Consider the following 12,787-nt stretch of genomic DNA (forward strand, 5'->3'; position numbering starts at 1 on the left):
CTGCCTCCGCCTGCGTCAAAGGAGCCGCCCCGCAGCCCCTCTGCCACCGCTGGAGTGGCCTGAGATAGAGCCCTTTTCAGGCGACCCAGTCTACCTGGCTGAATTCCTGATGCAGCTAGAGACCTTCATAGCCGACCATGAGGATCATTTTCCCGGGGGTGCCGAGCGGGTGGCCTTTCTGATCTCCTTTTTCACTGGCGAAGCCAAGGACTGGGCCATCTCGGTCACCCAGGAAGGAAGCCCCTTGCATGCCAACTTCCCGCGCTTCCTGGATGAAATCCGTAAGGAATTCTGTGGCCCCATCCCCCCACGTGTGGCTAAAAAGGCCATTCGCAAGCTCAAGCAGGGCCACTGTACCCTCGGCAGCTATGCAGATGCTTTTCAGTTCCTGGCCCAATTCTTGTCTTGGGATGACTGCCGCCTCCAAAACCAGTTCCTCAAAGGCCTGTCGGAATTCTTCCGCAAAGAGCTCTTATGGTCAACAGAAATGGCCGACCTGGACGAGCTGATTCTCGAATGTGTGGAGATAGAAAGAAAAGTGCGCGTTCCCAAGCCTATCCCGCTCCCTGGGGTTCGAAATATCCTCTTCCCTTTTGCTCCCAATGAGGAAGAAAGTGAAGATGAAGAGTACTACAGTGAAGGTGAAGACCAGGAGGCACGCAGGCACAGGCTTCACCCCAAAGACCAGAGGAATCGCATGAGGGCTTTTCAGCAAGAGATGAAGGAGGAGGAGGAGGAGGAGATGAAGAAGGAGGAAGAAATGAAGAAGGAAGAGGAGGAGAAGGAGGAGGAGGAAGAGGAAATGAAACAGAAAGAGGAGGAGGAGGAGATAAGGAACAAGAATGAGGAGGAAGGAGAGAGTAAGGATGAAGAAGATGAAGATGAGGATGGGGGCCAGAAACCAGAGCGGGAGCCACAGCAGGAGCCAGGGACTGAGGAGACCTATGGTGAGGTGGAGGAGGAGCCACTGGATGAGGCCCAAGATGATGATCTAGATGAGCTAATGGAGATGGAGCCGACCTTTGTTCACGCCTCATCCCTGCCTTCTGGCCCCACAAATGGTTACCACGCCGAAAACTTCCTGGGTGCATCGCCTCCCATAATACAGCCTAGCAGACGGAGGAACCAGAATCGAGTCCCACTTCTGGAAGGCCTTCCAGGCACCAATTCACCATTCTACAGCTCCCCCCCACTGATTCGCCGCACAGGTCGCTTAGGGCAACGCCAAGTTCGAAGACGCCCCCCCGTGCTTTTCCGCCTCACTCCGAGACAGGGGGGCCACCGAGCTGCTCGTGGCCGAATTCGAGTGTGAGTGCTGGGGCCAGATGGCCACCCAGAACACACCCTTCTTTTGCATCCCCTACCCCTGCTATTGCTGCCATACCTGCCCCATTTGCTGACCAGGACTTCAGGGAGTTTCAGACCTGCAGAACATGAAGAAGACCTGCAGAATTCCAGACCATCTTGCAGTCATGACCAGAGAGTGACATGTGCTCAACCAGGGCCACCTGGGAAAGGAGGGATCAGCAATAGCTGCCCTCTTGGCATGTACTCTGCTCAGTCCTGCCACGAGCTGGAGAGCAAGTTTCTGGGCCTGTTCCCATAAATGAACTGGTCACCCTCTTGTATTTCCCCTCTGGTTGTTCCTAACCCGCACCTCTCCTACGTTTCTTCACCCTGTGTTCTACAGTTTTATTCTCTGACTGACCCACCAGGACTTCACCCAATGCCTCACTGATCTGCCCCAATGAGCAAGAGGACAGGCTACCCTGAACTCCTAAAGCCAATGAGGCCAGTTGCTAGATATAATCGATGGTGAGCAGGATGGTATCCAGAAATGTCCCTAGAAGCCTACACTCGTTTCATGCCACACCTCCAGCAGAGGGCCAGGAAGAGGGCCCAACATCTAGCCCAGTGAGAGTGTGCAAAGCCACATGTCAAATGGACAACTTGACCGACATTTGCCCTTGACTGACTGTGCAGGCTGGTTCCACTTACAGCACTTGAGTCTACCTTTGCATAGATTCATGTATCAGGGCTCTTGGACTGACTTGCCACATCTGGAGCCCTTTCCTCTCACCACATTGCCCTCCTGGGCACCCCTGGTGGACAGCACCCAACATTACAGGCTCCACCACTTTCCTTGATGTTGCCTAAAGGGTAGCCAGTTAGGGTTTGGGGGAGGGGAAGGAGGAAGGAGAGGAGGAGGAGAAAGAAGCAGCAACGAGCATTCTGCCATTGTAAAGAGTGACTGTCTCCTTAGGGATGGTGGTCTTCTCCCCTTGCTAGGCCTTGGACTGCAGCCTCCAGTCAAAGGTCTTTGCAGGACACTTTCTATCCTTGGAGTTGCAGAGGAGGACTGATTGGCCATTCCTTCTGGGACAGACAGAGAGAGGGCCCATGGCCTGCTCTGAGCTCCCTTCAATTTCAAGGAACCCTTAGTTCTGAGAGGAGAGAGGAAGGCTGCACCCACCGTGGCCTCACAGCTGGGACCCCTTCATGTCTCTGATATGGGGGCCAACCCCTGGCCTGCTGCTGTGCTTCAGTGACACAGTAAAGCTTAAGAGGGTGGCTGCCTCCTAGGAACTCCTGGGACTTCTGGGTACAAACTCAGGTGCCCTTATAAAGAGACCCGCTGCTTGCCTTGAGTCCAGAAAGCACTGCTTCTGCAGTGAAAAACACACACTATGTCAGTTCTGGCCACAAAATGCCAGCCAAATCTACTGCTGGTCTGAACTGCCCCTGGACACTGGACTTATTGCACAGTGACTGGCAGCAGAGCAAGTGCAGCCAGGGTTTGTGGCCAAAGGGAAGAAAGCATAGTAAATTCAACCTCTGTTCCTCATGGGAGTCTGACCGATAACCTCAGGCTGACCTTAGGATCTTGGGCCTGGAGGCAAGAGGAAAGAGCTGGAGGAAGAGGAGTCGCAAAGAAACCCAGTCCTCTGACTGGTTTCTGGTGAGGTCTCTATTCATCAGTGGGAGGTAAGATGCCCTTTTCATTAGCGCTTTTGTTTCTCAGCCTGGGGATCAGTGGATTTGGGTTCCTATAACCTGTTGCTACCTTTTTAAAAGGTCCCCTCTCTCCAAAGAGAAAAGTAATACATAATCATTAAAGAAAGTTTCGAAAATAGAGAAAACTATAAGGACAACTCCCCCCTCCCCCAGACATTAAGAGTCCCACCACACAGAGGCAAGCACTATTAACACTTTGCTGCCTTCCTTTCTAGTGTGTTCTTGCTATGTCTTGTCAAACCTGAGCTCATCCTGCCAGGTCTTGATCAGCAGGATTTAAAATGGCTGCCACCTGTGCAGTCATGCATACTGAATATTCATTTAAACATTCTTCTAATTTGTTGGACCTTTCAATCGTCTGGTTTTCCCCATCCCCACCAGGGCAGGAGTAAACAACTTTGTAAAGAAAATTTTGTCTGTTTTTCAGCTGATTTTGTCTGATTTCCTCAAGAACGTATTCCAGGAGGGGACCTGCTATTCTTCGAGGTGGTGGACCCTGTTTGCTGATGGTCGACACTCTGGCCCTACTGCCCCATGTCCCTGTGAGGAGTGTGAAGGATGGGTGCCTTAAACCCACACTTCCAGGGGCCCTTCAGCACAGGTCCTGCCTGTTCCCATGGTGCTTCTCACCCCAAACCCTCAGAGCCACAGCCAGGGACAGAGCAGATGAGCAGTGAGCTGGTTTCCACCCTCTGGGGGCAGGAGGGGCTTGGGCTTCCCTTGGACCCTCTTCCTTCCTTTCCCAGATCTTCAATATTTGTTGTGATGTAACAGCCATAAGAGCTGTAAGAGGAACTGTGGGCTTTGGGAGCTTTCTTGGGTTGAAAGAGGGGTGGGGGGAGGGGAAGCATGCAGGGGTATGAAGGCAGCCCAAGGTCTCCCAGAGGCTCGGGAGGAAACTTGTTTGGAATACATGTGTTATTGTTGCATTACTGTGTTGTGAAGATAAGAAGCTGCTCTGTATGCTAAAGCTTTCTCTCCTCAATAAAAATATAAAGGGTGTGTAAAGATTGTGTCTCTTTGTTATTGAGCAAGCATAGATGGGTACAGAGTAGGCATCGGGTGCTTCCAAGGTCCCCTGTCGGAGTCAACCCTACCCTGAAGTCTTGAAATCCTTAGACAAGGAAACCAAGGGCTGGTGTGGCTCAAGGGACCTGCCTACAGTTCTGTGCATTTGTGGATGGCAGAAATTGCTGGGAGGGAAGTGGAAGCACTGGGCATCTTGAAAAGCAGCATTCGTTCTCCCAGGGACTATGGGTGGCCCAGCCCTACAGGCATGCACAGGCATGCATGGGACTTTGAGTGAAGGAAGAGAAAGAGACCAGGTGGGGTGGGGAGGGCCCTTCCGCTTTTTGGCACTAGGTGGCGCTATGGGATACCAGTGAGTTAGCTGGTGAAGATGAATCACAAGTCCCCAGAGCAGTCCACGTAAGAGGCCCTCCAAGCAAAATCTCATGGCTCCTCACAGACTGTGGGGTCAGAAGAAACTGAATCCCATTCTGGGATTTGCCCAAGTTTCCCAGCATGAACTGGGTTTTTTTTTTTTTTTCCAGGGGAAGTGGGTGGTAACATTCATGAAGCCTCTGCTACTTTTGAGTGCTATGCCAGGCACTTCACATCTGTGTACCTTATTTCATTCTGATAATGTATCCTGGGGGAAATAACTAACTACCCTACCCTCATCTTAAAGATGAGGACGCTGAAGGCTTATGAAGTCCTGGCCCAAGGGTTGACAGCTGGTGAGTGGCTCTGTCACAGCCCTGCAACTGCCCATTAGCTCTGAGGACACTTAGCCACCTCTCTGCCCCCACTCCGCTGGCCCTGCATCTAACATGGCCCAGCTGGTCTGCTATCTGCCCTGTCCTACCCGCCCCCCCCCCCCGCCCGCCAGCTTGCAGGATTCCAGTGGGGAAACAAACCCCTTTCAGAGGCACATTTGCTTTGTCCCTTTAACAGGAAGGGAGGGAGGGAGGAAACCATGGTGTTTCTGACCATGTGCCAGGCACTTTCACCAACATCATTTCATTTTCTCTCCACAATTCAGTGAGGCAGGTGATGCTGTCTCCTTTTAGAGCAGAGGGACCTGAATCTCAGAGATATTAGATCATATGGGGGACTCCAGGTCTTCGTGACTCCCAAACCCATATACACTCTTAACTCAAATACACCGTGCTTGCTGTCTCCCAGCAGAGACTCCTGACAAACTTAAAGTCTCAACCTGTCTGGATTCTGGGTCTTTGCCAAAGCAACGAAGCATGCATCAGGTGCACTATCTCTGGAAGCTCTGGGGGAACCAGCCAGGTGGCAGTTCTGAGTATGTGGTTGACTGCCCCTTCTAGGGAGGGACAGGGTTATGGGGTCGTGGGCTTCATCAGCGAGCGCTGGGACCACCCATTACTCTTCAGGGGGCCTGACAAGGTCTCCAGCACCCAGGGGATTTCTCATGACATCACAAGTAGTGATAGGTGAGCCCAGATTGTGTTATGGCCAGAGAAGGTGGAAAAAAGTCAGACAGAGTCAGCCTTGCCCTAACCCTAAAGCTGGAAGCACTGTGGGAATGGGGAAAAGAACCCTGGATTCCAGTCCAGCCTTGCTGCTGACTCTATATGGGCTCTGGTATGAGTCTCATCCCCTCTCAGGCCATGGCTTCTTGATCTGTCTAGTCACTGTTGAGTCCTTGGGGCCCAGCACACTACTTGGTACACAGTAGGATCTCAATTCTAGTTTGGTACGTAAATAAAGAAGTGAGTGAATAAATGGGCCACTGGATGGAGACCTAGAGGCAGCCTGCTAAGGGCATCTGCAGGTGGTACGAAGCTTGGAGGACTAGAAGATCTCCTCTAAAAGGGAATGAGGGGCCAAAAAACTCTCCCTAACCTGGAAAGATGCACTGAAATTACCTTTACCAGGGCTCATCCGAGATCCTGCAGTCAGGTTCAGAAAAGCAACTGCAGAAGCCTGAGTGGGGGAAGATGTGGCTTAGAAGAAGCTTGTGAAAATGAAAATCTGAGGATGTGAATTGACAGGAGATTGGTCAGAATCACAGACTGATCTGGCTGTCAGATGCGCCAATGCTTTCCTGGGCTGCTGCAAAAGCAGTGTGGAATCCTCGAGATGGGCAGGGCCCACCTGGGGCCCTGGCTGCCCTGTGGAAGGGGATAAAGCCGCACCTCACAGAAGCCCTTTGGCTTGCCAGGAGTAAGAAAACATCAGAATAAAAGGAAGGAAGGAAGGAGGGGAAGGGGGGCAGTAGAGGGGTGACAAGGATGGCGAGGGTCCTAAAAACCCTCCCCTGCACTGACCAATGGAGGAAGGCAAGGAAAATCTTGCTGCCTGTGAAACAGCTGTGACTTCCCCACATTCATTCTGCAAGTGAGGAAACCAGTCAGGCAAGTGGCTTGAGGTCCCTTGCCCCGTTTGCCGAGTTTGACTGTGAACCTCAGCAGTTTGACATCCAGAGCCCGTGCTCTTAACCTCTACTCCCCACCTGCACCCACGCCGTTGGAAACAGAATCTCCAGGAATTTCTACATCTAGAAAGCTCCCTAGGCAATTCTAACATCCAACACAGCCTAGCCTAGAGCAGCATAGAGCCTTGGGAACTAACTAGCCCAGGTGACATTTAATGGCCAATTTGGTTCTGAGCCTTCCCCTAGAGCTCCCTGGAGCAAGAACCGACCCACAGATCCAGTTCTAGCACAAAGTAAGTGATCAAGAAACACAGCATGCGTGACGATCCCTCAGCAGGTACCATGGCCTGATGTGAGCTTGCCCCTCCTAGATACCTGCCTTAGACAGCAGGTGACACCCATTTGAGAGAGATGTGCCACAAGGTTGGTGCAGAATTCTGTCCTCGAGAAACCAGGTCCATAGGAGCCAAAGCCTGTGCCCTTGACCACCAGAACTGGCTCCTGAGGGTGGGGGTGGACTCTTCCAGGGGATAAGGAGAGGCATTAATCAGGCAAGAGACCACCCCCTTAATGGGAGGTGGGGAGTGGGCTCCACCTCCGGCCAGCACTTCCTGTATCCTGCCCAGACTAGGGAAAGCTCTGCAGGCCACTTCTCCCCAGGGACTCCAAAGACAGAAACACAAATACCAGGGCTCTCGGTTGCCCTGGTAACAGCGGGACCTACTTGGAAGAAAACAGTTTCTTAAAGGCTTAGGAGGGTGGATATTTCCTTTGACAGAGAGCAGGCTCTGACCTGCTCCCTGTGTCCCCTCTCCCCTTCCTGCCTGCCACACATGGGGTAGAGCAGGGCCCCTCGCCTCAGCAACTCTCCTGATGGGGGGTGGGGGTGGTGTGTTTGTGTGGGAAAGTAGGGCCAGGGCTTTTTATTCTGCTCTTGCAGTGGGCTGTTCAGGTGAGAAAGAGGCTAAAATGGAAGGTGTCAGCAGGTGAACTCATGGCAAAGGTCCCACGGCCTGGAGAAACCTTGCCTTGTAGGATCTCCTCACACGACCAAGCTAGAGAAGGGCAAGTGCCCCCAGTGACTGTGGTCTCCTTCACCTCTTACATCATACAGATGAGGCCTGTTGGCTGAGGCTTGCCAGAAAGAGTGTCCTCAAATTCATGACCTCTCCACCCACAGTTCAGCCCTTCCTCCTCTCTCACCTGGGCTACTGAAGCAGGCTCTAGTCTCTGCCTGTTCTAATAGGTCCACCTTCAACATGCCTGGGGGTGGGGGCCATGGGCCTTTGAATTCACACACCTGGCCTTGCTGCTCCTGTACAAAACCCCTCAATGGCTCTCCTTCCTCGTGGGAAGAGTTGTAGACCTAATTTTGGCATTTTCTTTCCTATCTGCTCATTAATTATCTATGCCACCTAATCTGCCTATGCTATCCTTCTTTCCTCTTCTACTCAGCCCAAATTCCAGACATCTTGAATTACTTCCTGCTTCTCTGTATCTACCAGGCCCTTGCATGCCTCTGGACCTTTGCACACTCCATTCCCTCTCCCTTAAAAACTCATGAACACTCCTGGCCTCACTCCAACTGGCAATCAATCTTCTCCTCAGTTCCAAGACCACTTCCTTCACGAAACTGCCTCCACTCCCCAGACAAGCCCCTGCCCTTCTGAGTTTCCCCTCAGGCCCTCTAATCCCGACCCCACTGGCCTGTGAGGCTTGAGATCCACTTGGGAGCAGAGGCTGGTCCATGACTCTAAAGTGAGTTTGTTACTGCAAGACTGTGGTTCAGTGGGAGAACATGGACTTGTCCTCTTTGCAGATGAAGGCTGCATTGGCAATGGCCTTTGGAAGGAGGACTGGCCCCCTGAGACCTGGCTGAGGGCTGGTGGTATGCACGTGGAGCTGGGAGTCCCCCAGATAAGGTTGGAGGTGTGGACAGTAGGGACAAGCAGAGGAAGCAAAGCAGGAGCTTGCAGAGCTGCTTGTTCCTTCCCAGCGAGCACTCCATTGATGGCTTCCATTTCTCTTAGGGCCATCACCTCCTCTCAGTAGTGTGCTAAAGAGTGACCTCTACTGGGCTTGAGAGTCACATAGACCTGGCTTTGAACCCTGGCTCTGCCACTCCCTTTCTGTGTTCCCTTGACTTGGTCATTTCACTTCTCTAAGCCCCAGTTTCCTTTTTCTGAAAATTGAGATAATAATAGCATATATTAATGAGATGATTGATATAAACCAGCAATAACAACAAAAATAACTAATAGTGCTTACCATGTATTGGGCATTAAGTGATTTACATTTCTTAACCCATTTAATCATCACAACCCTATACGGTAGGTAGTGTCATTATTCCCCCTTTTGCAGATTAAGAAACTAGGCATAGAAAGTTTTTCCTGTCCAGTGTCACAGCACTAACATGCAAGTGCTTTTGACCCCTCCAGTAAGATAGGCAAAGTTCTGTGGATCAGAAGTAAGGCCCATGGAGCAGGAGAGTTCCAAGATCCAGGACAGGGTCTTGGTCTTTTTTAGATCATGGACCTTTTTGACAGTTTGGTGAAACCTCCGGACCCCTTCTCAGAATAATGTTTTCACGTGCATAAAATAAAATACATAGAATCACAAAGACAAACAATCATACCGAAATGGTTAGAAAATATTTTAAATTTTGTGATCTAGTTGTGTTACTACTTTCATAATGCATTTAATCATAATATTTAGTGGCAATTCTATAGATTAGAAATGTTGAAGTGGTGATGAACACAAATGATTTTTTGAGATACTTACAACTGTAATGTGATATGAAAATATTTGTGATTTCTGTTGGTGATAAATCACAGATACCGCTAATACTACTGTGGTTTGTCACCTACATTCCTAATTTGAGAAAATGCTAAATTGTTGTTTGAGGTTCGTGGAGAAAAGATCAAATAATCTTCCCATCCAAGTTTGTAGACCCTCTAAATTCTCTCCACATACCCCTTGGAGGTCCATGGAGCTCAAGTTAAGAAGCCCTGACCTAGGGTGTCAGAGAAAAGACAATGGCAGCGCTGTCAGCTATGGGGACAAGCTGGGGGCTGGCAGAAAGACAAGTGTGTGGTTCCTTTTTCAAGAACTGTTTACAGAAATTGTGAAGTCTGGCAGCTCCCTCTTCCTCTTGGTCCTGAGTCAGCAGCCCAGGGTGGGGTTGAGGCGGTCACACTTGGTTTGAGTTTCAAGCTCACCACGCACTCATCCCAAAGAGTTGATTTGTTGCCATTTCCTTACCATGGAAATGTTGGTGGGCTTTGCTCCATTTTAAAATGGGGACCTGCTTGCACACACAGATTTTTCATTAGTCTGGAAATAATCTTTAAGTGGACATGTGGCTCTGAGACATCTTCCGAACTAATGAATGCTTCCACACTAGCACACTAGCCAGGCTTAGGGCTTGCAGAGGGAAGGGGAAAGGTGACCAACTGGGCCAGGGACCCCAAAACACTAGCCAGAATCAGCACTTGCACAAATCCCCAATGCTTTTTCCAGACTTCCTGACTTTACCATCTGTCGGCTGAGTCCCTGCCAAATAGGGAAGCACAGTCCTGGGTGCCGTGACCAAGGAGACATATGGTCCGAACAGGAGCAGGCCTCTGCTTTTCTAACTTGCCTCTGTTCCCATTCAAGACCCAAAGCGAGTGGCACTCATGAAAAGCAGGCCCCAGGCGTATCCACAATGCCTTGCGTGGGGGTCCCAGCTAGCCAGGGCCTGCTGCCTTCTGTTCTTCCCCAGGCCCTCATATTTAGTCAGAAATGAGCAACACTTGGCTGATGGCCATATACTAAAAGGGCTGCAGCTTAATTTCCACAGTGAGAGGGTAGAATTTTGACAGCCTTATGCACCATAGCCACTGGCTAATAAAGAAGCTGGTTCAGAATGAATCTGCCTCAGTTAGCTGAGGAGACATAACAATTTGCTTTGGGGGTTCAGGCTGAAAGCTCCACATGCAGGAGGGTAGAAAAGACTCATTTTCTTGACTGTAAAAGACATATATGTATGTTCTTAGGTTGGCCAAGACGCTCAAATATAGGCAGAAGGAGGTGGAGGGCCAAACGGGAATTCAAAAGAAATTTGGTTAGCTAGATTGACCAAAAATCAAAGAGAGAAGATCCCAATTACAAAAATCATAAGTAAATGAGGGGACATTATAATTACCTTTAGAGAAACAAAATGGATTGTAAAGGAATACTATGAACAACTGTATGACACTAAATTAGACAACTTAAATGAAATGCTTAAATTCCTAGAAAGACACAAACTATTGAAGATGACTGGACAATAAATCAAAACCCCAAATAAACAAATAACAAGCAAAGAGATTGAATTAGTAGTAATCAAAAGTGCTGACAAAGAAAAGCCCAGACATAAATGACTTCATTGGTGAATTCTTCCAAACATTTAAAGAAGAATTAATGCCAATTCTTCACAAACTATATGGGGAGGTAATACTTCTCAACTCATTCTATGAGGCCTGGATTACCCTGATACCCAAACTGACAAAAACATCACAACAAAACTACAGACCAACATCTCTTATGAGTATAGATGCAAAAACCCCCAACAAAATATTAGCAAACCAAATCCAGCAACATATAAAAAGGATCATACACGATGACCAAGTGGGATTTATCCTGGGAATGCAAGTTTGTGTTAACATTTGAAAATCAATTAATGTAATACACCATATCGATAGACTAAAAATGATTTGATAAAATCCAATACTCTTTCATGATAAAAACCCTCAACAAACTAGGAATAAAAGGGAACTTCTGTCACCTGACAAAGGGCATCTGTAAAAAACCAACAATAACATCACAGTTAAAGGTGAAATACTGGATGCTTTTCCCCTAAGATCAGGAACAAGACAAGAGTATCCACTTTCCCTACTTCTGTCCAACATTGTACTGGGGGTTCTAGCTAGAGCAATCAGACAAGAAAGAGAAATAAAAGGCATATGGATTAGAAGGGAGAAGTAACCTATATTTGCAGAGATGACATAATCTTGTACATAGAAAATCCTAAGGAATTCACTAAAAAACTATTAGAACTAATAATTGTGTTCAACATGGTTGCAAGGCCATGAAATCAATTTTAAAATTGTATTTCTATATGCTTGCAATGAACAACCTGCAATGAAATTAAGAAAACAATTCCATTTACAATATCATCAAAAGAATAAAATGCATAACAATAAATTTAACAAAAGCGGCGTGAAACTTGTATGCTAAAAACCAAGAAACATGATAAAAAATTAAAGGTGGAAACAAATGGAAAGACATGTTCATGGATCAAAATACTTAATATTGTTAAGATGGCAATATTCCTCAAATTGATCTACAGATTCAATGCAATGCCTATCAAAATTCCACTTTCTTTGTAGAAATTGACCACCTGATCCTAAAATCCATATGGAAATTAAGGGGACCCGGAACAGTTAAAGCAATGTTTAAAAAGAACAGAGTTGGAGGACTCACACTTCCCAATGTCAAACTTTATACAAAGCTATAGTAATCAAAACAGTGTGTTGCTAACATAAGGATAGACATATAGATCAGTGGAAAGAAATTGAGAGTCCTGAAATAAATCCATACATCTATGGCTGATTGATTTTTGGCGAGGGTGCCAATTCCATTCAATGATGAAAAGAATAGTCTTTTCAGTAAGTGGCGCTAGGACAACTGAATATCCAAATGCCAAAGAATGAAGTTGGAATTCATTCTCATATATATACAAAATTAAACTCAAAATGGGTCAAAGACCCACATGTAATGACTAAAACTATAAAACGTAGAAGGAAACACAGGTATAAATCTTTAAGGCCTTAGATTAGGCAGTGGTTTCTTAGATATGACATTAGTAGTGCAAGTAACAAAAGAGAAAAACAGAAATTTGACTTCATCAAAATTAAAAACCTTTGTGTCACAAATAATGCCTTCAAGAAAGTGTAAAGAAACCAGGCACGGTGGCTGATGCCTGTAATCCTAACACTTTGGGAGGCTGATGTGGGAGGATCACTCGAGGCCAGGAATCTGAAACCAGCCTGATCAACATAGCAAGACCCTATCTCTACAAGAGGAAGACAAAATTAGCTGGGCATGGTGATGTGAACCTGTAGTACCAGCTACTTGGGAGGCTGAGGCAGAGAATTGCTTGAGCCCAGGAGTTCGAGGCTACGGTGAGCCATGATGGTCCCACTACACTCCAGCCTGGGTGACAGAGACTCTATCTCAAGAAAAAAGTGAAAAGGCAGCCTACAAAATAAGAGAAAATATTTGCACATCATATGTTTGATAAGAGACTTATGTCCGAACATATAAAAATATCTTACAACA

At 47.9% G+C, this 12,787-nt stretch overlaps 2 protein-coding genes across 5 annotated transcripts in view; one reads left to right on the forward strand and one right to left on the reverse strand.

The window, feature by feature from the left end:
* Positions 1-12,787, reverse strand: part of NHSL2 (NHS like 2) — a 77,818-nt gene that overhangs the window by 12,526 nt on the left and 52,505 nt on the right. The window lies entirely within an intron of this gene.
* RTL5 (retrotransposon Gag like 5) lies at positions 7-4,023 on the forward strand. The gene is made up of 2 exons (XM_017885499.1): positions 7-2,985; positions 3,443-4,023. Exon 1 carries the CDS (start codon positions 110-112, stop codon positions 1,310-1,312), a length of 1,203 nt encoding a protein of 400 aa, XP_017740988.1. The 5' UTR covers positions 7-109; the 3' UTR covers positions 1,313-2,985; positions 3,443-4,023.

Source organism: Rhinopithecus bieti, unplaced genomic scaffold (genome assembly GCF_001698545.2).
Source record: "Rhinopithecus bieti isolate Rb0 unplaced genomic scaffold, ASM169854v2 scaffold_15339, whole genome shotgun sequence".
Classification (NCBI taxonomy): Eukaryota; Metazoa; Chordata; class Mammalia; order Primates; family Cercopithecidae; genus Rhinopithecus; species Rhinopithecus bieti.